Raw genomic sequence first — 25024 nt, 5'->3', positions numbered from 1 at the left:
TCTGGAAGCTGAGGTGGGAGGATCACTTGAGCCTGGGAGGCAGAGGTTGCAGTGAGCAGCCTAGGTTGCTCTCAAACTCCTGGGCTCACGCAATTGGCCACCTCTGCCTCCCAAAGTGCTGAAATTGCGGGCATAAGTTGCAGCACCCAGCTCCAAATTCACTTATTAATTCCAACAAATTATTTATAGATTTTTTTGGACTTTCAGTGTACACAATTGTGCCATCTGCAAACGATGTCAGCTTTATTTCTTCTTTTCCAATTCTTATCCCCTTTTCTTTCTTTTCTTTTTCTTTTTTTTTGAGACGGAGTCTCGCTCTGTCGCCCAGGCTGGAGTGCAGTGGCGCGATCTTGGCTCACTGCAAGCTCCGCCTCCCCGGTTCACGCCATTCTCCTGCCTCAGCCTCCCGAGTAGCTGGGACTACAGGTGCCTGCCACCATGCCCGGCTAATTTTGTTTTGTATTTTTTAGTAGAGACGGGGTTTCGCCGTGTTAGCCAGGATGGCCTCCATCTCCTGACCTCGTGATCCGCCCGTCTCGGCCTCCCAAAGTGCTGGGATTACAGGCTTGAGCCACCGCGCCCGGCCTTGTCCTGATATTTTCATTACACAATGAAAATCAGACCTGATGTCATCCGCAGTGGCCACAGCACCCCCGGTTGTGGCTCTCTGTTGACTCACGTTGAAGCATTTGGTACCTCCTGCAGGAGCAGCCATAGTCCACGGTGCTGTGGAAGTGTGCTGGCCATGCTCCAAGGACACTTAAACCCAGAGAGAGCTGCTCTGAAGACTTGCTGTGGCCTACTGGGGACACCTGTTCTTGTTCCCAGAGGAGCTGAGACGATCCCAGAGGGAACTCCAGGAGCTTGCACAATGTGATGACTTCACCAAACCCTTATGATCATATGGCAGGACAGCGGGGAACGGGGAGTGGGTGCCAAGCTATCTCTACTGCCTGCTGATCCTGTTTGTGTAGCAATCCTGAAAATTAACCTGACCTACCTAGGTCTGTGAGGTGAACCCACTGGTGGCCACTACTGGCAGCCGAGCCAATGAAGCCCTTTGGAGGAGTCGCTGTGGTTAAGGGATATAAGTGACTCATGGTGAAGCTGCTCATTCTATGACAACTACCGTGTAAATGTCACTTGCGGTGAGGCTATTTGGAGGAAACAGTCTGTGCATTTCAGTGATGCGGAGGAAGTGCCTCACAGGATTGCTGACAGCTCTCTGCAATGGCATCATGGGTTTTATTACTAAAACCATAATCCTCCATGTCACAATGCCACCTGGCATGATCTGAAAGGTTTTCTAGGATTTTCATCTTCCCCAACCAGCTGGGTTTTCTTCTTGGCCTGTGTGCCTGAGTTCACAAAATAAAGAGCATTGTGTTTGTCTTTCAGCCACAGCTCTGAGCTGGGTGACAGGCATGGGCAGGCTTTAAGACCCCATGCATCCACACTGCCAATTAAAGAGGCTCTGAATGCTCTGCCCTGTGGGGCCTCTCTGGTTTTTTGTGGTATTATTTGTTAATAAAAGTGAATTATTTGCTATGCAGCATCATTCATAATAGCCAAAAAGTGGAAACAACCCAAGTGTCCATCAACAGACGAATGGATACACAAACTGTGCATGTGCACACAATGGAACATTCTTCAACCACAACAGAAAGTGAAGGAGTGATGTATGCTACAACATGGAGGAACCTTGAAAACATTATGCTAAGTGAGAGAAACCAGACACAAAGGTCACACATTATATAATCCCATTTATGTGAAATGTCCGTAATGGGCACATCTAAAAAGACAGGAAGTAGGTAAGTGGTTGCCAGAAGATGAAGTGAGGGAGAAACTGGGGGTGACGGCTACTAGGTATGGGGACTCCTTTGGGGAGGTGGAAATATTTGAAATTAGATAGTGGTAATGGTTATACAACACTCTGAATACATTAAAACTACTGAATTGTACACTTTATTTATTTATTTATTTATATTTCATTTATTTATTTATTTAGACAAAGTCTTACTCTGTCACCCAGGCTGGAATGCAGTGGCACGATCTCGGCTCAATGCAACCCCTGCTTCCTGGGTTCAAGCAATTCTTCTGCCTCAGCCTCCCAGGTAGCTGGAATTACAGGCACGCACCACCATGCCTGGCTAACTTTTTGTGTTTTTAGTAGAGACAGGCTTCACCATGTTGGCCAGCTGGCCTCAAGTGATCCACCCGCCTCAGCCTCCCAAAGTGCTTGAACTCCTGGCCTCAAGTGATCCACCCGCCTCAGCCTCCCAAAGCGCTGGGATTACAGGTGTGAGCCACCGTGCCCAGCCTTGAATTGTACACTTTAAAATGGTGACTTTTAAGTTACGTCAATTTTAACTTTATTGCTATCAACTTATTTTTCTCATTACAAATGAAACATCAAAATTACCCTGACACCCTGACTCTGAAAGCCTTCTCCTCGACAGCCCAGGGAACTGTTGGGGGACTATGCAGCATTGAGGCTGGTTTCCACACGAGGTGGGCGGAATAACCTTTATATAATCACACCTCTGTATGTGGCCATATCCATGGTTACAAGCCACATCAGTGAATTGCGTTCTCTGCTTCAATTTCATGTGGTTAATAAAAACAGCATTTTGTGTGTGGCAATCCATGATGCCTCGACAAGGCCATGAGAAGGGGCACGCAACTCTGGCTTCTCCATGTCAGGGGTCATCCAGGAGCCTTAGCCCACAAAGCACAGAACTCCTGCTACCAGCACCGCAAGGGCAACGGCATTTCAGCTTCAGAGCGAGTCTCGCTTTCTCAATGCAGAAGGTGGGTCCCGGGTGACTTGGGAGAGGGTCACAACTCCCCACTCCCACTCCCAGAGAGCAAGAGTGAAAGATGAAAAGCTCCATTCCATTCAATTAGTTTCCTTTCAAGGATCAGAGCCTGGCTGGCAGGCGGAAAATTCCACACTCAAGTGAAACAAAAGGGAGCCAGAAAAGAGGGCAGATAAAGGGTATAACACCCTCCCTGCACTCTTCTACATACAGAAGTGAGTTCTGACTTCCCAAAGTCCCAGTTAGATCTCAGTGGGCTTACCTAGAGCACAGAGAGGAACCAGGTCCATTTCGGTGCTCCCTTCACCAGGGGATGTACACCATGGGGGTGGGAAGGGCAATTGCATTTGATAATTGGACAGTGGCATGAAAAGGCAATGAAGCACATCATGAGAAAATCACTTTCTTTTTAACTGTTAAACTTCTGATTCTAACAAGGAGAAAGGCTCAGCTCAGGGCTGCTACATCTTTCATGCTGCTCATGCTTTGTAACAAAGTAAAAGGAGACAGAATTTAATAAGACCGTTTAATGTCATTGTGTTTATTTTTACTATATATATATATATATATTATTTTTTGAGATGGAGTTGTGCTCTTGTTGCCGAGGCTGGAGTGCAATGGCACGATCTCAGCTAACTGCAACCTCTGCCTCAGAGGAGAATCGTTCAAGCGATTCTCCTGCCTCAGTCTCCCGAATAGCTGGGATTACAGGCATGCACCACACCATGCCTGGCTAATTTTGTATTTTTAGTAGAGACAGAGTTTCTCCATGTTGGTCAGGCTGGTCTCGAACTCCCGACCTCAGGTGATCTGCCTGCCTCGGCCTCCCAAAATGCTGGGATTACAGGCATGAGCCACCCGCCAGGCACTTTTTGATATTAATTTACTATTTATGACAAGCTTTCCACTTAAGGGAGTGATATTCATATCACTTTTTAAATACTTGATTTAATGATTTTTTTTTTTTTAAAGATGGCTCACTCTAAAGAAAATACAAAATAAAAGGACAGGTGGTATCCAGACAGGACAAGAATAATAGTGGTACAAGAATGACATATTTTGGAAATTTATTTTTCTTTCTGTCACTTATTTACTAATGAACACTTCTAGAACAACTCTAAAAGTATTCTGTCCTACACATGCCATCTCAATGGTTCTGGTCTTTCTTGTTCATCTTTCAGTAACATCGCTGCACCTGTCAGGACATCACAGAGTCAGAATCCAATGATCAAGGCCAGGCGCAGTGGCTCACACCTGTAATCCCAGCACTTCGGGAGGATGAGGTGGGAGGATCACTTGAGGTCAGGAGTTTGAGACCAGCTTGGCCAACATGGTGAAAGCCTGTCTCTACTAAAAACACAAAAATTAGCCAGGCATGGTGACATGCACCTGTACTCCCAGCTACTCGGGAGGCTGACGCAGGAGAATCGCTTCAGCCTGGGAAGCAGAGGTTGCAATGAGCCAAGATCACACCACTGCACTCCAGCCTAGGTGACAGAGGGAGACTCTGTCTCAAAAACAAAACAAAACAAAACAAAACAAAACAAAACAAAAAACCAAAAAAAACAAAAAACAACCGATGATCAAGAAGATATCAAAGAAGTTCCCATAAAAATGTGCAATACTTGCTTGAAGACAGAATCACTGACTTTGGGAATGTGGGTAGAGAAAGATGCTATCAGAAACTTGAAAGGGCCAGGCATGATGGCTCATGCCTGTAATTCCAGCACTTTGAGAGGGCGAGATGGGTGGATCATTTGAGGCTAGGAGTTTGAGACTAGCCTGGCCAATGTGGTGAAACCCCACCTGTACTAAAAATACAAAAAAAATTAGCTGGGCTTGGTGGCACACACCTGTAAAATCCCAGCTACTCGGAGGCTAAAGCAGGAAAATTGATTGAACCCAGGAGGTGGAGGTTGCAGTGAGCTGAGATCGTCCCACTGCACTCCAGCCTGGGCAACAGAGCACAACTCTGTCTCCAAAAAATAAACAAATAAGCCAACAAACCTGAAAGAACTGATCTGGTAATATTCTTCAAGAGCACTCCCAAAATTCCAAACAGGATGAGTACCTTTCAACTTTTCTCTATGTCTATTTCCTGACAAAATGTAGGACAACCACCACAAAAAGGACAAGCAGAGAAGTTGTCAATATTATGATACTCTTGAAAATGTCAATGATGAAACTGGCTTACCAATAGTAGATTCTTATCAGCGCTGAAGGCCACAGAAGAAATGAAGCCACGAATGCCAGGATTGGGATGGCCAGTGTCCCGCCCGCAATCACAAACATGTTAACCACATCAAGATCCATCCTGCTCTTTCAGACTGGCTGACTCCTGCAGGGGCCAAAGAGAATGACGATATTAAAACTCTGTATCAAGGGAAAAGAGGCAAAGAAGCAAAGGGGACAAGAAAAGTGAAGTTCCCAGAATGAGGGTAAAGAACAGGAAGAAACCAAAGCAGGCAAGTGCTTTAAAAAAAAAACAAATAGATGTGACAACTAAAAGTAACGAGGAATTTTTCAGAGGAGCCTGGATTTGTAAAAAACACTATAAAGGACATTGTTGGGACAAATGTGGAGATCTGCATAAGGGCTGGGTATTAGACAACGTCATTGTATCAGTGATACAATTCTTGAGTATGATGATGAAATTGTGGTTATGTATGTACATAGGAGAATATCTTCCCTCTTAGGAGCTGTCTGCTGAAGCTGTAAGGGGTGAAGTATGATGGTATCTGCTACTCACTTTTAAAGGTTCAGGAGAGAAAATGTAGTGTGTGTGTGTGTGTTGGTGTGTGTGTTGGTGGGAGGAAAAGAGAGAAATAAAGCAAATATGGTAAAATGCTAACCACTGGGGAATCCAGGTGAAGGTTACATAATATTATCCTTTCAATCTTTCTTTAGGCTTGCAGTATTTAAAAATAAAAAAGAAGCTGGGTGCAGTGGCTCATGCCTGTAATCCCAGCACTTTGGGAGGCTGAGCTGGGCAGATCACCTGAGGTCAAGAGTTTGAGACTAGCCTGGCCAACATGGTTAAACCCCATCTCTACTACAAATACAAAAACTAGCCAAGTGTGGCAGCAGGCGCCTGTAATCCCAGCTACTCAGGAGGCTGAGGCAGGAGAATCAGGAGAATCGCCTGAACCCAGGAGGTGGAGGTTGCAGTGAACCGAGATCGTGCCATTACATTCTAGCCTGGGCAACAAGAGCAAGACTCCATCTCAAAACAAAACAAAACAAAAACAAAAACAAATAAAAAACGAGGACAGGTTGGGCGTGGTAGCTCATGCCTGTGATCCAGCACTTTGGGAGGCTGAGGCAGGAGGATCACTTGAGCCCAGGAGTTTGAAGCTGTAGTAAGCAATGAATGCACCACTGCACTCCAGCCTAGGCAATGGAGTGAGAACCTTTAAAAAAAAAAAAGACAGACTTTTAAAGAAATCAATGAACAAATATACATGTACACATGGATACAAGAAACCAGTAACTGTGATTGCATCTAAGGTGGGGAATTAGATAGCTAAGTGTCAGGAATAGACAGGAGACTTATTTTTCACTTTTTAAAACGTTTAAGTTGTTTCGTAAATATATAACCAATTCTAAAAATAAATACGTCATACAAAGTTAGGGGGGAATAAGCCAAAACGGTAGTTTTCAGTGTACTTTCTGAGATCTTCCTAAAGACTTACACATCTGAAGGCTAGAATGTGGGATGCATGAGAGTAAGGACTGGGTGTCCCCAGCACCAAGACTAGGACCTGACACATTATCGGGGCATTAGAATTCCAGCTGTATCAGAGGCCCTGTCCTGTCCTGTCTTATGAGCTTACATTACAGTTCATTCTAGCATGGAATGAAAAATACTTCAGGCTGGGTTCCGTGGCTCATGCCTGTATTCTCAACACTTTGGGAGGCAGAGGTAGAAGGATAGCTTGAGGCCAGGCATTCAAGACCAGCCTGGTCAACATGGCAAGACCTCATATCTATTTACATATATATATGTGTGTGTGTGTGTGTATACACATATATGTATATACACACATATATATCATAAAGTATATAAATATATATTTCAAGTCCCATCATTCTCCCCAATACAACACCTGGAAGGACCTGGAAGCCAGGTGTGACCCTCTGCCTTGATTCCCAGCCATCTGTGCTAAGTGTGTAGGATTCACCAAACATAATACAGATTTCTTTAAGAAAAAGCATTAACATCTAGCAAATCATGGCTTTCCCTATATTTCCTGGGAAATGAAGCAATCTCTCCCATATGCCTCTATCGACTGATAGTTAATTCAATTTGATAACAAGTTCAATGCGATAGTTAATTCAATTTGATAACAAGTTCAATGCAGCACAGTATAACCTCCCAAACCACTGAGCACAACGGTCAGCATGCTTTTTCTGTAAAGCGCCAGACAGTGACGATTTTAGCACTGTGGGACAGAGTCTCTATCACAGCTACTCAATCTGCCACTGGATGAGAAAGCAGCCATTGAAGATATGTAACAAATGAGTATGACTGTGTTCCAATAAAACTTCACAGAACTAGACTGTAGGCCAAATTTGACCTGTAGGCTCTAATTTGCCAACCCTTGATATAGCACATCAACCCTGTCACATAGGAAAGGCAGTTGTTTCATCCTGTTTTATAGGCTGAGGAAGTTGAGGCTCTGAGAGGCTAACTTGCCCAAGGTCACCCAGCTAGTAGGCATGATTATGAAACAGGTTTCCAACTCCAATCCACTACCTTTGCACCAAGCTCCACTTTGTCTATTTTTTTTTTCACAAATGGCCTTTCCTCAGTCTGTGTAACCTCTTTGCTGTTAGGTGTCTACATTCATCATCCCTAATTTCTCCATGAAGATATGAGCTCTCCATCTTCAAGAGGTTTCGCCTAGCAAGCACCTCACAGCCTGGAGAAGGAGACAGATGCACCCATAGGTGGGTTAGATGGTTCTTTTCATTACATACACATACTCTACTTGAGTACAGTCCTGAGTCTACAGTGATGAAAGCTGCCACCTCCCCAGGGCATAAGCACTGGCTTTGTCCCTGATGCAACTGCCCTCTCAGTTTCTTAGTCACTGTAAATAATTTTCCCAGCACACTTAAATCATTGGCCTGCTTTTCCTTCTGGAACCAGAGCTCCTTGAGGGTAGGGACAATCATGTATGTTCTTTCTCAGTGTCAAGTATGGCACAGGACACAAATAAGGTACAAATGAATCGATGAAAAGCAAATTTACAAAATGGGTTCCATCTGTTTCATTTCTTTCAGGAACAACCATTCCCAATGATTCTGTAAGAGACCTGACATCTTTCCTCTTTTAGTAATTACAAAAATCCCTGAAGGAGTCACCTATTTAACACTGGCTACAATTTACCCTGCTAGAAGGCATCACCATCAAGGAGTAAGCGAGTTAATCACAGACTGAAGGGAATCTGTACAGGTCTGCTGGAACATCGTGGGCTGTGAATAAGTTGACAAAGATGGGGACCGTCAGCTTTGAGAAGACTTTTCCACATCATACAAAGTCCTTAAAAACTGCTGGGAGCCACTGTGAATTCAGATTACTGAGCAGCAGGGAGTCCTTTGGACTAGGAATTAGAACAATTTGTGCCCAAAGCCATATATATCATAGACTCTGACACTGGAGATGATAGCCCCAAAATGAAGGCACATCATCAAAAAAACCCCTCTCTGCTCTGTCGGTGCCTGCCAAAATGCCAGTCAGTTTCAGCAAAGGCCGCATCTGGCTCCATCTTCTATTTAACAGCAGAATAAAGTCTTCCCTAAGCAGCTTTTGTAGAACATGATCAATTTAGCAAGGTTTGGACTTATTACAGAAAACCCTGCACACTCTCCCTGACAAGGTCAAATAAATCCAGATCTTAGTTGAAGAAACCACAATTCTGAGTTTTCTGTACAGATAAAGAGTAGGCAATTTATTCCTACCTCTACGACATCCTTCATTTTACAAAGGACTTGCTTCAGCTTTCCTTTAAAAAGACAGCTCCCCTGCCATGCTGGTGTTTATTTCTAGAATACTCTATATACCCAGGGGAGAGGCTGGAGGCAGAAAAAAACTGAAGCATTATGAACCAGGAACTGCCAATGGCCAAAAATCAGAGATCAACTAAGAAGTGTGACTTGAGTTTCCCAAAGCATGGGACCCATACAACTGAGAGTTTGCAAGATGACTTTAGTGAGTAGGAGAGTACTAAAGAGTGTTTCAGGGGTACACAGCATCGGATAACAACACATATACTAGGAAAGTCATCTCTTTTCAGCTCTTTTCAGTCCTGGTTGGGTCAAAGAGAAACTCTCAGTGTGGTGGTGTTAAACAGCTCTCTAGGCTGGGGGTGGTGGCTCATGCCTATAATCCCAGCACTTTGGGAGGCTGAGGCGGGCGGATTGCTTGAGCAGAGGAGTTTGAGACTGGCCTGGGCAACATGGAGATACCCCATCTCTATAAAATATACAAAAATTAGCAGGGCATGGTGGCATGCGCCGTAGTCTCAGCTACTCAGGAGGCTGAGGTGGGAGGATCACTTGAGCCTGGAGGCTGAGGTTTCAGTTAGCTGAGAATGTGCCACTGCACTCCAGCCTAGGTGACAGAAGGAGACTGTTTAAAAAAAAAAGGAGTAAATTTAAAGAAAAATGTTTAGTAGGTGATACATGAATCTAGCAAAAATCGTGATGGTTGTCCATAAATGGCAGACTCGTGCGATGGATGGCACCAGGCTGGGGGCACCAGTGTGGCAGCTGGCCCTCTCCAACATGGCTCTTCCACATGTCAGCTGGGAGACCTTGGCTTCCTCACCTATTTAATGAGAACATTCAAATAGTCACGTCTGTTCTTTCTTACTTTGGTGACTTAAACATTTCTGGAATTATGCCAGGCAATTAAAGAGTAGGATCTGGCTCGCCCCCACAAGAATCTTCTTTCCTATTAGAGTTCCCAGAACCTAAAACATCACCTGGCAAAGACTTGGTGCTTGCTCATGTTTATCGCCTGACTGAATACACTGAAAAAGAAAAACACTTCATTTTATCTATTTATCGTGTAAAGTGAGGCACCCCAGGGTTAAAGACACTGTGGCACAGTGTGAAGCAGGCAATGCCAGGAAGGAGAGCTGGCCATGCTGGCACCAGGGAAAACATACTCTCACATCCCAGGCTCAGGATCCTCTGCCACTGCCTAACACCCAAGCTGTGCATGTGGGGGCCCTTATGTCTGAACACAGTGGCAAAGATTAATTGGATGGGGGACATGTCAGTGGATCCAGATAAACATTGCATCAGGGAAATGAAGTTTAATCTGGGGTTAGGGGTAAGGCACATCTCACAGTTTTCTTTTAATGTTCTCACTGATTTGAAAACTGGGATCTTGAGTTCCGATATCTTAGTCTTCAAGGTATAAAGTAAAATCCAAGAATAAACAACGTAAAACACTTTCATAGAATCTCATAGACACATCTCTCCTTGCTTCTCCTGACTTACTGATTTCTTTTTTTCTTTCTTTCTTTCTTTTTTTTTTTTTTTTTTTTGAGATGGAGTCTCGCTGTGTCAGCCAGGCTGGAATGTAGTGGTATAATCTTGGTTCACTGCCACCTCTGCCTCCTGGGTTCAAGCGCTTCTCCTGTCTCAGCCTCCTGAGTAGCTGGGATTACAGGCATCTGCCACCATGCCTAGCTAATTTTTATCTTTTTAGTAGAAACAGGGTTTCACCATGTTGGGCTGGTCTCAAACTCCTGACCTCAAATGATCCCCCTGCCTCAGCCTCTCAAAGTGCTGGGATTACAGGCACAAGCTGCTGCACCTGGCCAACTTACTGATTTCTGCCGACAGTAATTGCATCAGTCTAACCTCCTAGATGCCAATGCATATTTCATTCTCCTACTTGCTCATCACTCCTGTTAGGCAAAGGTGAAGAGGCACCAGCACTGGATTCAACTTGTCCAAGTCTAAACAAACTGCACTGCCCAATATATGGCAATTTAAACTAAAATTGATTAAAGCCAAAGAAAATTCAGACTTAGGTTCTTCAGCCACACTAGCCACACTTCAAGTGCTCAACAGCTACATGTGGATAAGAACTACCATATTAGACAGCACAGCCTTAGGGGACTTACATCCCTAAAAACTAATCCCTAAAAACCCAATCCCAGTTGGGTTCAACATTTACTAGGAATGTAAGGTAAAAAGAAAAATTGTCACCAGGTGTAGGACTTTGTATGAGTCGGACCGCAGCTCCCCTCAGTCACCACACTGGGTCCAGGTCCTCCCTTCCTCTCCCTCCTGTTTCTGTAAAGGCTACCCTTTCATGCCCCACAGTCCCACCACCATCAGCTGCCACAGGAATCTTCTCAGTTCACACCAAGGATCAGGCTATGCTGGTCTCATATCCACCAAATAAAATGTGAACTCTGACCGCCCCATGTGGTCCCAGCTCAACTTCCCAGTCCTGACACCCATGTCTTTGCCTGCACCCCAAATAACCAGCTCCCAGCCCCCATGCAAGCCCCACACAGCTTCATTCTGTCTTCCTTCCTGCTGACCCCTTGGTGTGGAGCACTCCCACGTCTGAGCTGCCTGATGAACTCTTCTCTGCCCTCAGGGCCGGTTCAAGTGTCCCCTTTCCAGGAAAGCATTGGGGCCCATGAGCCCATGCCTTCCAGACTCCCTTCAAATTCAGAGCCAGGTTCCCCCGCAGAGTCTTTCAAAACTATTTGTAGGGAGTTTTTAGGGTGTGCACCAGAGCTTTGAAAACCACCAGGTGCCGAATCCCTTCCCACCAGACCTACTGATCAGAGAAATCATGCAGCACAGTTTGGCCTGCAGAGGGCTTGGGAGCGGGGCTCCCAACAGCAGTCCCAGTCTCATTAAAGGCTGCCTTTTGGGGTAAATCTATGGTGGTCAAAATCCATACTCACTCTTCAAAGAGCACAGCCTTCTTTCCCAACTGCTACTGGCTCTGGCAGAAGCTGAAAATGAGATTCTGGAATCACAAGAAATAAAATGACAAAGTATTAACTCATACTAGGGAATGTGAATGAAGTGCTAACAGCCAGCCAAATTGCTGGCTTCAGTGAAGGTGGAGTGCTCTGTTCCTCGGCACAGGCAAAGTACAAACAGCTTGTGGCTTTATACTACAAGCCTCTTGTAGTATAAACAAGGCTTTATACTTTATAGCCTCTTGTTCAGGTCACCTACCCCAGTGAGGCAATAAGGCAAATGTGCACAAAGGGCAGGGCATCTCAGATAATGAGCCAGGACTAGGAAGGACTGACAGAGGTCAAAGAAGAAATCTGGTGACTAGTCCAGCATGGAACGATAGTTCAAGCTCTCCTCCACTGGGGTTAGGGCTTACCTAAACAGTGTGTTCAGAAAGGAATGGAAGCAAGGCAGCAACCAATGGGCAAGTGAGGATAATATTGTTACCAGAGTGTCGGCACTGGTACTGTCAGGGGAGCTGCACCGCTCCAAAACTGGGCCAGGCAGAAGCAGGGAGGCACTACAAACTGCCCAGCAGCCAGAGAATGAGATGAGCAAAGGAAATGAAATCAGCAAAACCCCTGAATTGTTTCAGATGAATCGAAGAGTTAAATATAAAAAATAAAACCATCAAAGTTCTAGGAGGAAACATGAGAATTCTATTTTAAAAGTATCTCCATAGGAAAGGGCTTTCTAAGTAATGTCTAACATCCAGAGGTCATAACAAAAGAGTATTAGTTGCATAAAAAACTTTTAAATTTCCACATGGAAAGAGATGCAATGAACAAGATTAAAATTTGTAAATACTTAGACAACATAGTAATTTCCTTAATGTATAAAGGGTTCCCACAAATCAAGACCAACAACAGCAAAACCTGATAGAAAAATGAGCAAATGATCTGAACAGGTAATTCACCAGGAACGAAATACAAATGACTCTTAAACATATAAAAAGATGCTCAATCTCATTTATAATAAGAGATATGCAAATTAAATCTACAGGGTGATGGTGATCTTCCTTTATTGTACTGGCAAAGAACAAGAAGTTTAATACAGACTGTGCCATTGAGGCTATGGAAAAATAGATGCTCTCATATAATGTACCAATTTGCATTCTCATCAGCAAACTCTACAGATTGCAATTTGGCAAAATTTGCGGATATGGAAAATGCACATATCCTTGACCTAATGATCATCTCTTTTTTGTTGTTTGTTTTTTGAGATGGAGTTTCGCTCTTGTTGCCCAGGCTGGTGTACGGTGGCACGATCTCGGCTCACTGCAACCTCCACCTCCTGGGTTCAAGTGATTCTCCTGCCTCAGCCTCCCGAGTAGCTGGGACTACAGGCATGTGCCACCACGCCCGGCTAATTTTGTATTTTTAGTAGAATCAGGGTTTCTCTATGTTGGTCAGGCTGGTATTCAAATGCCCGACCTCAGGTGATCTGCCTGCCTTGGCCTCCCAAAGTGCTAGGATTACAGGTGTGAGCCACCATGCCTGGCTATGAGCTTTTCTTCTAGGAATTTATCTATGTTTATCCCTGATTATGTGTGAAAATGTTTGTGTAAGAGTATTACAATAGTATTCATAATGGCAAAAGATTGGAAATAATTCACATGCTCACATATAGTGAACTTATAGTTAAGTAAATGATGATACAGCTTTGCAAAGAAATACATGTAGCCATTAAATACAAATAGAAATTCAATGTAAACCATTTAAATAATGAGACAGTCCTATTTGTTCCTATGGGTAATGACCTCCAAGGTACATTAACTCAAAAAAGCATGGAACAGAAGACAGTGGTTAAGAGTAATACTTCTAATATTGAAAAACAGAGAGTGAGAGAGAAAACATATTTGTTATGCTTATGTATGTGGGAAAATCCTTCTGAATGGACACAAAAGAAATCGGCCATGATTATGGTTAGCACTGGGAAACTGCAGGGCTGGGGACAGAAATGAGAGGGGGACTTTTCACTGACACCTTCTGTCCCTTTTGAAGTGCTACTATGTGCGTATTTAATGAAAAACTACAATATAGTTTTTCATTATATAGGTACTGTGGCTCACACCTGTAATCCCAGCACTTTGGGAGGCCAAGGCGGGTGGATCACTTGAGGCCAGGAATTCGAGACCAGCCTGGCCAACATGGTGAAACCCCGACTCTACTAAAAATACAAAAATTAGCCAGGCGTGGTGCTGTGTGCCTGTAGTCCCAGCAACTCAGGAGGCTGAGGCACAAGGATCGCTTGACTGGGAGGTGGAGGTTGCAATGAGCCACGACTGTGCCATTGTACTCTAGCCTGGATGACAGAGCGAGACTGTCTCAAAAACAAACAAACAAACAAACAAACAAAAAAACTACAATATAAACTCCTCAAATAAAGTAGTCCATCTGTATTGTTCAATATGTTAGCCACTAGTCACATGTGGCTGCTTAAAATTAAATTGAAATTAAATAAAATTTAAAATTCAGATCCTCAGCTGCACTAGCCACATGTCAAATGCTCAGTAGCCACTAGTTTGTGGTTATCATATTGGACAGCAGAAATATAGAACATTTCCCTTATCACAAAAGTTCTACTGGCCAGTCCCAGACTCTACACTAGTTCAAGAGGCCAGGCACCGTGGCGCATACTTGTAATCCCAGCACTTTGGGAGGCTGAAGCAGGAGGATCACTTTGAGCCCAGGAGTTCGAGACAAGCCTGGGCAATGTAGCAAGACCCCATCTCTATTAAAAATACAAAAATTAGTCGGGTGTGGTGGTACATGCCTGTAGTCCCAGCTAGAATCCCTTGAACCTGGGAAGCGGAGGTTGCAGTGAGCCAAGATCAGGCCACTGCACTCCAGCCTGGGTGACACAGTAAGACTCTGTCTCAAAAAAAAAAAAAAAAAAGGCCCATTAAAGACAGCAACCAAATATTAACTGTTTCGCATTATGAGGGAAGAAATACAAATGTGGATGCTGGAAGGACGGAAGATGAAACTCCCTCCATCTCCACACACGCTACGCAGCCTAGCAGCCCACTCTATTAACATTCAATGACTGGGGGACTACTGTCTACGTGACAGTCCAAAAGTTATGCCTGCATGGCAGGAACTTTAGTCCTTAAGACTCAAAGTCCAGTAGTCTAAGATAGAAGATAGGAATTTAAATTTTTCTAATGATAAACGTTCTTATCGTTCTATCCTGGAAACACGACCATCCATAAACCACAAATTCTTATCTCCTTTGTGGTTCTGGGAGAGGTACTGGTTAGATGGTTCACTCTCTCTTGCTTTGCACCAAAACTCTGACAACTGGTTCCTCATGGGGGTTCTCATTCAAGAACCAGTCTAGCCCACAGTCCCTCCCTGCTTTGGCCACCTGGGCAGCACCGTGGGAAAGAGAAGTCAGTCCAGTGAGGCTGGTCCTGTGGGTGGAGGATCAGAGAGAACCAGAAAGCAGTGCTACCTCATCCTCTAGATAAGTGACAGGCAGAGGGGGGACAGGCAGGCAGATCAGTCCGAGGCTCAGTTGGAAGGCAGGGGGGTTGTGTATCCTGTGCTACAGCTTTTAACAAATCACACTGGCCAAGAAGCAAGGCAATGAAACATGTCACACATGCACTGACCTGGCAACATCAGCCTCTTTGGTCAAGATGTGGGCTGTGGTGATAGTCTGGAATAACCGCCTGCTTGAAAACGTGTTTAAAACAAGACAACCCTACAGAAATACAAGCCAGTCTCCTGCTGGATAAAACAGGAGCCAAAAGCCACTTGACCCTTTACGTTCAAGGAGCCCAAAGTCTTCAGGCTCTAGTGGAGCCCACAACAGGCTTTGATCTGAACATTTCTCACTGAATTAGCATGAATACATGTACTGTCATCAGCCAGGTCAACCCTCAATGGTAAAGTGCTAGAAAGAGCATCATGTACATGACTATTTGCCACATCGCTGAAAGGAATTAAAATAGCCCTCTATTGGTGTGCTATATAGCAGAGAGCAAAAATAGAACCTCAGCACCCAAAACATTCTCTGTTGGCCAAACTTGCACTTTTAAATAAGAGGAAAAGCAGGGAGGTCAAAGATGCTTTTGCCCCTCCCTCCCTCCCTCCCTTCCTTTCGAGACAGGGTCTCCCTCTGCTGCCCGACCTACAGTGTAGTGGCACTATCTCAGCTCACTGAAACCTCTGCTTCCAGGGTTCAAGCAATTCTCATGCCGCCTTCTCCCCAAGAAGCTGGGACTACAGGCATGCACCACCATGCCTGGCTAATTTTTGTATTTTTAGTAGAGACAGGGTTTCGCCATGTTGGCCAGGCTGGTCTCAAACTCCTGGCCTCAAATGATCCACCCGCCTCGGCCTCCCAAAGTGCTGGGATTATAGGCGTGAGCCACCGTGCCCAGCCTGGGGTTTTGCCTTTCTAAAGGAGGTGAAGTGGCCAGGTGCAGTGGCTCATGGCTGTAATCCCAGCACTTTGGGAGGCTCAGCTGGGCGGATTACCTGAGGTTAGGAGCTCAAGACCAGCCTGGCCAACATGGTGAAATCCTGTCTCTACTAAAAATACACAATTAGCCAGGTGTGGGGGCGGGCACCTGTAATCTCAGCTACTCAGGAGGTTGAGGCAGGAGAATCACTTGAACCTGGGAGGCGGAGGCTGCGATGAGCTGAGATGGAGCCATTGCACTCCAGCCTGGGTGACAGAGCGAGACTCCGTCTTAAAACACAAACAAAAAAAAGGAGGTGAAGTTGGTCTACAGTACCTTCTAACTGCAGGAACAAAGTTGATGTTAAACAAGAAAAGGAGCCCTGTTAATAAACACTGGCAGGCTTTAGCAGGACAAGACTTCCCACTCCCAGCACAAAGTCTAGCATTCAGGGTCCTTGTGAGCTGATCCACATCTTCTTTCTAGCCAGAATCTCCTCCCCGGAGACCTCAGTAGCCCAAGAAGATGAACACCAGAAAAAAGGATATATGGTAAAGCCACACTCAGAATTTCATAGCTAAGAGTAAAATACAGTTTTGTTTAGTACTTTATCCAAATAAATAAAACAAAAATCAAATCTATCTATTTTAAAAGCAATAGTAAATACTAAGCAAAATTTAGGTTATAATTACACTTCTGTACTTTTTTTTTTTTTTTAATTTGGGACAGGGTCTTGCTCTGTTGCCCAGGTTAGATTGCAGTAGCGCACTGCAGCCTCGACCTCCTGGGCCCAAGTGATCCTTCCACCTCAGCCTCGTGAGTAGCTGAGACCACAGGCATGCACCACCATGCCCAGCTAATTTTTCACTTTTTGTAGAGATGGGGTCTCTCTATGTTACCCAGGCTGTTCTCGAACCCCTGGCCTCAAGAATCTTCTTGCCTTGCCCTCCCAAAGTGCTGGGATTACAGGTGCGAGCCACCATGCTCAGCCCTGTGCGAATTCTTAGAACAAAGACTTGATCACGTGTAAACTGTTTTACAGTATAAGTTTTTCCAATTAACATTTGGTCATCACTGTGCTATCATAAGCCATTTTTGCAAAAATATCTTATGGCCTCACTGATTTCTCAAGGGCCTCTCAATTCTTTGATTTTCAAGTCTGTCCCCTAAAGGAGTGTTCATCCCTTCTCTTCATCAATTGTTGGCAGATCTCACATTGCCAGATCCTATTATTGCTTCGACACATCATCCAAGCAGTTCTCCAACCTCACTGGCTTTGATTTCATGAGACATTGCCTCCCTTAAGAGTCGCAATTTTACTTTCCATTGTTTGTATCATACCTGCAAAACATATGACGACCAGAGAGAGACCCAGAGTCAAAATATGGATGCTTCTGGAGCCTAACTGACCATCAGGGTTGAAAACAGAGGGAGAGATGATGAGGTAGGACCTAATTTTGCACATGGCTAGTCCATTAATATTTTCCTGTTATGAAAACTTCTGTTTCCCAGTCAGGTGCAGTGGCTCACGCCTGTAATCCCAGCACTTTGGGAGGCTAAGGCAGGTGGATCACTTGAGGTTCGAGACTAGCCTGGCCAATATGGTGAAATCCTGTCTCTAACTAAAAATACAAAAAAATTAGCCAGGCATGGTGGCACACACCTGTAGTCCCAGCTACTAAGGAGGCTGAGGCATGAGAATCCCTTAAATTCGGGAGGCAGAGGCTGCAGTGAGCCAAGTTCGCACCACTGCGCTCCAGCCTGGGCAACAGAATGAGACTCTGTCTCAAAAAAAGAAAGAAAAGAAAACTTTTGCTTCCCATCCACAGTATGGAAACTGTGGAGAATCAGATGTTAGATACACTTAATAATCTGACTCCCTTATGACTATACCTGCACTGGCTTTCTGGGTTTTTTTCTCTATTTTCTCCACTCTCTCTACCTGTAAGATGTACTCTGTTTACCCCCAGTTATCCTTTAAAAAATCTTTCTGGTGGAGCTAGAAGTTATCTCCTTCACTTAGCCTTTCCTCAATCCCCCAGTAACCTTTGTTTCATTCTCCATGCCCCAGAATATTTGGCATGAATACTTCCTTCTCAAGACACTTGTGATTTGTATCTTGCGATGAAAACACTGGCTGGACTCTCCACTAGGCTGCAAGCCCCTCAAAAAGAAGTCTGACCACATCTTTGCCTCTGTCACAATACTTAGCATCCATTGTGCCTTGCCCTTGGTGGACTTGGTCAATGCCAAATGATAAGCTGGAAAGCCGAAACAGAACCAACTGCTGACTGATAAGAAACCACTCCCTGCAGCCATCACACAGACTTAGGGGGAGAAGTCATGAATCAACAGGGCTGCCCTACCAGTGTCAACACAGGCCATTCCTTCACTCTGCTCATACGGCCACCAATGAAAGAAACATTCATCAGAGCAGTATAGTTTTAGAAGTTTTAGTTTGGATGGGCAGCTGGGTCCTAGAGAAGTTAAGCAAGCTGCTCAATGTTACACAGCTTTCTCTTCCTCTCTGCTAATTCACCAGTGGCTGGCAGTGGCTCTCAGCATGATATTGAAGGCACTTAGGATTTGGTGCCTGCCCATCTCTCAAGAGTCATCTTCTTCTATCACTGCCTATCACCTGCCCTCCATCCCTTCCCATAATGATCTGTAACCCCCAGACACGCCGTGCTCTCCCATACCTCCAGGACTTTGGCACACCTGCTCCCCTCTCCCCAGCACACCTATTCTCCCTCTTGCCTGGCAAGCTCCAGCCTATCCTAAAAGTCTTGGTTATTAAAGCACTGCCCCTCTCTATAAATGCTCCTCTGACAGTTCAGTTTTGCAGCTCAACAACCTGGGTTCAAATTTCTGCTCTGCCACTGACCACTGTGACTCTGTTCTGGTTACATGCTTGCCATGTGACTGTAGCAAGGGACCTAACCTCTTAGAATTCTACCTCAGTGTGGGGATGAAATGGGATGATGCAAGGAAACGGTTCAAAGCAGTGACAGGTAGATATTAAGCAGTCACTCTGCACTGCTGGGATCTTGCCTGACTTCACAGGCAGAGTTAGGCAGCCCTGCCATACCTCCACCACCCTGCATGGCCACTGCTCAGGCCTATGGAGATGCCTGAGTAGTCTCTGGGCAGGGTCTGCATTGCCATCTTTATACTCTCAGAATCCAGTCCCATCCCCAGACTTCATCATATGTAAGGTCTGAATCCTTTTCTGGATATATCACAAGGCAAACACCCAATGCCAACAGCCAAACAGCCAAGCTTCTGGAAAAATGCCTAAGAGTAAAGGTTGCTGTTAATATATTACTTAAAAAGAAGAGGATCCCAACCCGCAGCAGTGTAAGAACCTCTGCCTATACCTCCTGAGTGCTGTCCTGCTCCCCTGAATCAGCAGTTTCCTTGGCACAGTACCAGAGAGTCGCACAAAAGCTCATGAGAGACCCCAAACCCATCCAGCCACAGGCAGCGACACCCTACGTGGCCTCTAGGATTGGGAAGCGTCAAATAGGATCCAGACGGTTTCTAAGAGTCTGGTTTAGGAGAATACCTTGATCTTCTTGGAAGAGGCAACTACATGCAAGGTCAGAAAGGACTTTAATGTTGTGAAAATCATGTCTGGTTTCAGTTTCTCAACTGTGGCACAAGTGACATTGGAGGCTATATAATTCTTTGTTGTGGTACTGTCCTGTGCATTGTAGGACGTTTAGCAGCATCCTTGGCCTCTATTCACTTGATATTACCTACAAGTTGTGACAACCAACAACAAAAAATTTAAAACTTACCCAGGTTTGGCCGGGCGCAGTGGCTCACATCTGCAATCCCAGCACTTTGGGAGGTCAAGGTGGGCGGATCACCTGAGGTCAGGAGTTTGAGACCAGCCTGACAAACATGGAGAAACCCCGTCTCTACTAAAAATACAAAATTAGCCAGGCGTGCTGGTGCATGCCTGTAATCCCAGTTCCTCAGGAGGCTGAGGCAGGAGAATCGCTTGAACCCGGGAGGTGGAGGTTGCGGTGAGCTGAGATCATACCACTGCACTCTAGCCTGGGCGACAGAGCGAGACTCATCTAAAAATAAATAAATAAATAAAGTACCCAGGTTTGGTGGTACACACCTGTGGCCCCAATTACTTAGGAGGCTGAGGTAGCAGGATTGCTTGAGCCCAGACGTTTAAAGTTACAGTGAGCTATGATTGCTCCACTGCACTCCAGCATGGGTAACAGAGTGAGACTCTGTCTCTATAAAAAAAAAAAAAAAAAATTAAGATTCAAATAGGAGAAATGTTTTAATAAATTTTTTTTCAACTTGCAGAACTAGCTTCCCAGCATCCTCCGAACACTTAGCTTTGATGGGGATATCCTTGCCTCTTTTCTTTTGAACACTCATCACAGTAATAATTGATCTAATCACCAAAATAACCAGGAGTTTCATAAAAAGTATGACATAGTGTGCCAGGTGTGGTGGTGTACACCTGTAGTTCCAGCTACTTGGGAGGCTGAGGTGGGAGAATCACTTGAGCCCAAGAGTTCCAGGCCAGCTTGAGTAGGAAACATAGTGAGACTTCATCTCTAAAAAATAAATTTTTTTTAAAGAATATGACATAGTGAAGCTGTTTTCCACTCTCAGCTGCCTGCTAGCCTACTAGGATAAACACTCATCCTTTATTTATTTTTTTATTTTCTGAGACTGGGTCTCACTTTGTCACCTAGGCTGGAGTGTAGTGGCGCAATCTCAGCTCACTGCAACCTCGACCTCCCAGGCTCAAGCAATCCTCCCACCTCAGGCTCCCAAGTAGCTGGGACTACAGGTGCACAACACCACTCCCAGCTAATTTTTTTTTTTTTTTTGGTAGAGATGGGGTTTCGCCATGTTGCCCAGGCTAGTCTTGAACTCCTGGGTTTAGGTTATCCTCTTGCCTTGGCCTCTCAAAGTGCTGGCCACTTTGAGGTGTGAGCCCACCACACCCAGTCAAAACACTCATGCTTGCCTCTCTTCCCTCTAAACCCAAAGATAATCTTTGAGTCTAACCTCTTGCCCCCAGGATAGACCTCACCCAACACATACTGCAAACCAGGATCACCTCTAAGGACAAGTTTTTTCTCACATCAAGTTTCAGAATTACTTCCCAGTTGCACAAACTGCATTCCCATCTTTTACTCTAGGTTTGCAGATGCTCACAAAACTCAAAGGTCATACATTTTAAAAGCTAAAAAAAAAAAAAAAAAAAAGAAGGGCAATTCCGTCTCTAACTACAAAGACAATGGGTAATTTAGAGTTGAAGAAAGCCACAGAATGTGTCGAAAAGGCAAAATAATAAAATAATAAAAGATGAAAAGAGAGTTGGAGAAAGTCTCATAGGCCTTTCTGAGCACAAAAAATGGTTAACTTCTGCAGAGTCAGTGTGAGCCATTTATTAATGATTTTTTTTCCAGTAATTCAAGGTAGTGGTCAACTACCACTCTTCATAATAACAGCTGCTGCTTTCTGAGGGCTTAACACACGCTGGGCCCTGTGCATTATTTTATCTAAATATTGCCACTACCCTCTAAAGTGGATACTGTTACCAGAAACTGAGAGGCCCTTGCTGGTCTGAGAACGAAATTTTAGAAAAATAAATTGGTGCTAGACACACAGGTGATTAATTTCTCTTATTTCTAATTTCCTATATTTGATGTTCTTGATAAGAATTTGTTGAAATTGGGTAAAAAGTCTACTGGTTCGATGCCGGGTGGGGAGGGTGGGGGGAGGGGGGTGGTTCTGAGGCCAGACTCACTTCGTGTCCTGGGAAGGGACCACCTCTGGAAGCCTCATATTCCTGCTCTCAGGAATGGGCACAGCGGTGGTACCTACCTCAAGGGGCCGTTGGGGAAAGTATGGCAGGTAATTATTTTAAAGGGCTTAGGACAGGGCCTGGCACACAATATTTGCTTATTCTATGTCAGCTCTTATTCATTACAAACTATTTTAAACTCTTAGCCAAGTGGAGCCACTAGGGATTTCTGAGCAGGCAGGAGCAGCGGGGAGCGGGGTGGTGAGATAAATGCGGGCCTCTAGGTCCCAGCTGGAGTAAGACCCCCCCTTTATTTCCTCTTCTTAACTACCCAGCTCCTGGGGCACACAAAGGGCTCAAAATATATATTCCCTGCATGCACAGTATCTAGACCCTCTGGCATCCTCTTCCTCCCCCACTCCCCCATGCCTCACTCTGTCAGCGGGCCTCGCTGTGGGCTCAGGGGTGCAAACCCTGCACGTGCACTGCCCTGCAGCCGGCGTTACACAATCCGCATTTCTGAGGCAGCCGGGAAGCCGGTGTCGCCGTAGGCGGGGGACCGCAGGTTGCCGGCGAGTACCTGGCTGGACAGCACCCTGACTCAAGGGTTTCGACAAGGAGAGGGTGCAAGGGCACGGGAGCCGGGGCAGGCTGGGGAAAGGGAAACTGAAAGGCTGCTCGGGGAGGGGAGTATTAGCGGAGAGAGATCTGGGTGGCGGCGCGGAGGCGGCGCGTGACACGGAGCAAGATGCTGTCTGGGAGGGCGAGCTGCAGTCCTTCTCCATGAAATGGGGGAAACGGGGTTGCAGGAGCCCCAAAATCCTCTCAGCACTGCGAGGGGCGCCTAAGGGCTGCTGCGGGCGCAGGGGGTGGGTAGGCGGAGTAGAAAGAGGGTGCAGGTCCCGACCCGTCCTCACTCTGTCCCCTGGCTTCAAGAGGCTGGCAGCCTGGACCCCGGACGTCGGGCGCCGGGGTTCGGGCATCTCAAACCTATCCAGGCAGCGGGAGGTGGGGGCAGCGTCCGCGCGGGGAGCGTAGTGGAAAGGCAGGTGCAGATCCCCGACTCTTTCCACCCGATGCGCTGCTGCCGGGAGGCATTGGGGTAGAGGTCACGGGGCCATCAAGGCGCCCCATCCCCCTAGGGCCGAACCACCGCCCATCCGCCCGCCTCCGCTCACCTGACCGGCCTCAGCCGCCTGGGTCCCGCCTCCGGGCCTGGACCCCGGCCCTCGGTCCCTAGCCCCGGACTCGGACCTGCAGCCGCGCTCCTACCAGCGCAGCTCCCAGCTCGGGCGCCCAGCCCAGCTGGACCCCTTAAAGGCGCAGCGTGCCGGTTCGCGTCCTCCGACAGAAAAGTTGGCCCCGCCCGGACCCGGCGCCGCGCGCAATCCCCCAGCGGCCGCGCTCTGTTTGGGGCTCCAGGGCGCTTCCGGGGCGCTTATCCCCAGCTCCTCCGCGCGCGGGCTCACAGAGTTAAATCCCGAGGATACAGTTAGCGTCCCGCACAACCCGACGCCGGCAGTGGTCTCCTAGCACCCGAGAGCCAGGGCGAGAGCAGGATCGCCTAACGAGGTACCGGGGGTGGAGCCCGAACGCCCGGTCCCGACCCTGGCGCCCCGCCCTCGAGCGCACAAGGTGGCGGGGCGCGCGGAGGACCTCTGAGCCCGCAGAGCCACACACAGTTCCACATCCCTGGCCCGAATTCTTCCCAGCACTGTTTCACTTATGGAGCACCTACTGTGTGCCTGGCGCGGCTGGGCGTTAAACCCGCCAAAGTGACTCAGGCAGGATCTCTGGATCTCTGCCCCGAAAGGCATCAGAGAGAAAGGGACAGGCAGGGGTTCTCAGGCAGCAAAGCAACACTGCTTGACATCGGTTGTCTCACGTAATCCTATGAGGTAGGCACTGGGGTCGGCTTCTTTTCTCAGAAGATACCGATGCTCAGGGAGGTGAGGGACTTGCCCTGGATAGTCCAGGAAATGGGAGAAATGGGGGCGCAGGAGCCGCCAGATCCTCTAGACACTGCAAGGACTCCACCCCAAGGAACACCGTAGGCGCTCGTGCTCCCGCCCTGGCTTTCGGGTGCTTGGAGACAGTTGCCGGCGTTTGGTAGTGTGGGACGTCAGTCTGTAAGGACACAACTGGGAATTCCAACTCAGGATCGTCTGACTCCAAAGCTATGCGGGAGAAATGGGCGTCTGGAAAGGCCTTCGGCCACCTCTAGTTAAACCCCTGCTATGGTCATTTCTTTCTTTTAGGGACAGTTAAACCCCAGCTTGGCCTGGCTACTCTTCCCTGTTTTTCATGTCTCAGTTTAGCTGCCACTTGCTCCAGGAAGCCTTCAGTAAGCCCTCTTTGGGCTCATACTGCACTGTGGGCTTCTTTCATCAAAACATATATTCGTTCATTTAACACATATTTACTACACCTGTTAGGGGCCTCAGTGGCACCCAGGTCTTCCTGCTGCACTGAGTGCTTGGCCTGCTTGTCTGCCTGCCATTCCAGACATTAAGGCGCCAGGGCCCAGCAGGATTCTCTTGGTGGTTTAAATGCACCACAAAGGCAGCCTTTGGGCCTCAGCCTGCCAAGGCCTCAACGCTGGTGGAGCCTGGCTGAGTGGGGCAGGTTCTTGGTTTTAAGAATAGGACATGGTCAAGAAATCCCAGAGATGTGACAAAAGGGCATCTCTGAAGCCACTAGTGAGCCCCATGCCTGTAAACCCTGCTCTGCAGGGCAGCTGGAATTCATCTGGAATTTGGGACAGTCCCCCTGACTTGGGCTGGAGCATTTTCCTTTAAATTGTTGGCTGCCTTATCACTCAGACTTCAAGGGCTGCATGTGATTCACTTCAGGGAATGGCCCCCGAATTTCAGTGGCAATTTACTCACCAAAGAGTGGGTTGCTCAGTCCCACCTCTCTGGCTTTACCTCTCCTCATGGCCGAAGCAGAACCTTTCCAAGCCAGCAGTCCACCAACATCCCCAGAGCAGGTCCATAGAGG

The 25024-nt window shown here is 46.5% G+C and overlaps 1 protein-coding gene across 2 annotated transcripts in view; it reads right to left on the bottom strand.

Moving 5' to 3' along the window:
- ABHD6 (abhydrolase domain containing 6, acylglycerol lipase) overlaps positions 1 to 23628 on the bottom strand; it is a 51958-nt gene extending 28330 nt beyond the window's left edge. Inside the window, exons 1-3 of one of the 2 annotated variants that reach the window (XM_017894180.1) lie at positions 23203 to 23628; positions 11765 to 11829; positions 5014 to 5157 (exon numbers count right to left, since the gene is read on the bottom strand). In XM_017894180.1, coding sequence (XP_017749669.1) covers positions 5014 to 5132 — 119 coding nt within the window. In that variant the 5' untranslated portion in view covers positions 5133 to 5157; positions 11765 to 11829; positions 23203 to 23628. The remainder of the gene's footprint in view (positions 1 to 5013; positions 5158 to 11764; positions 11830 to 23202) is intronic. The other variant, XM_017894179.1, reaches the window with a different exon arrangement.
- Positions 23629 to 25024: the final 1396 nt, after the last annotated feature.

The sequence above is a fragment of the Rhinopithecus bieti genome, unplaced genomic scaffold, assembly GCF_001698545.2.
Source record: "Rhinopithecus bieti isolate Rb0 unplaced genomic scaffold, ASM169854v2 scaffold_21649, whole genome shotgun sequence".
Taxonomy (NCBI): domain Eukaryota; kingdom Metazoa; phylum Chordata; class Mammalia; order Primates; family Cercopithecidae; genus Rhinopithecus; species Rhinopithecus bieti.
This window is presented reverse-complemented; position numbering and strand designations above follow the sequence as displayed.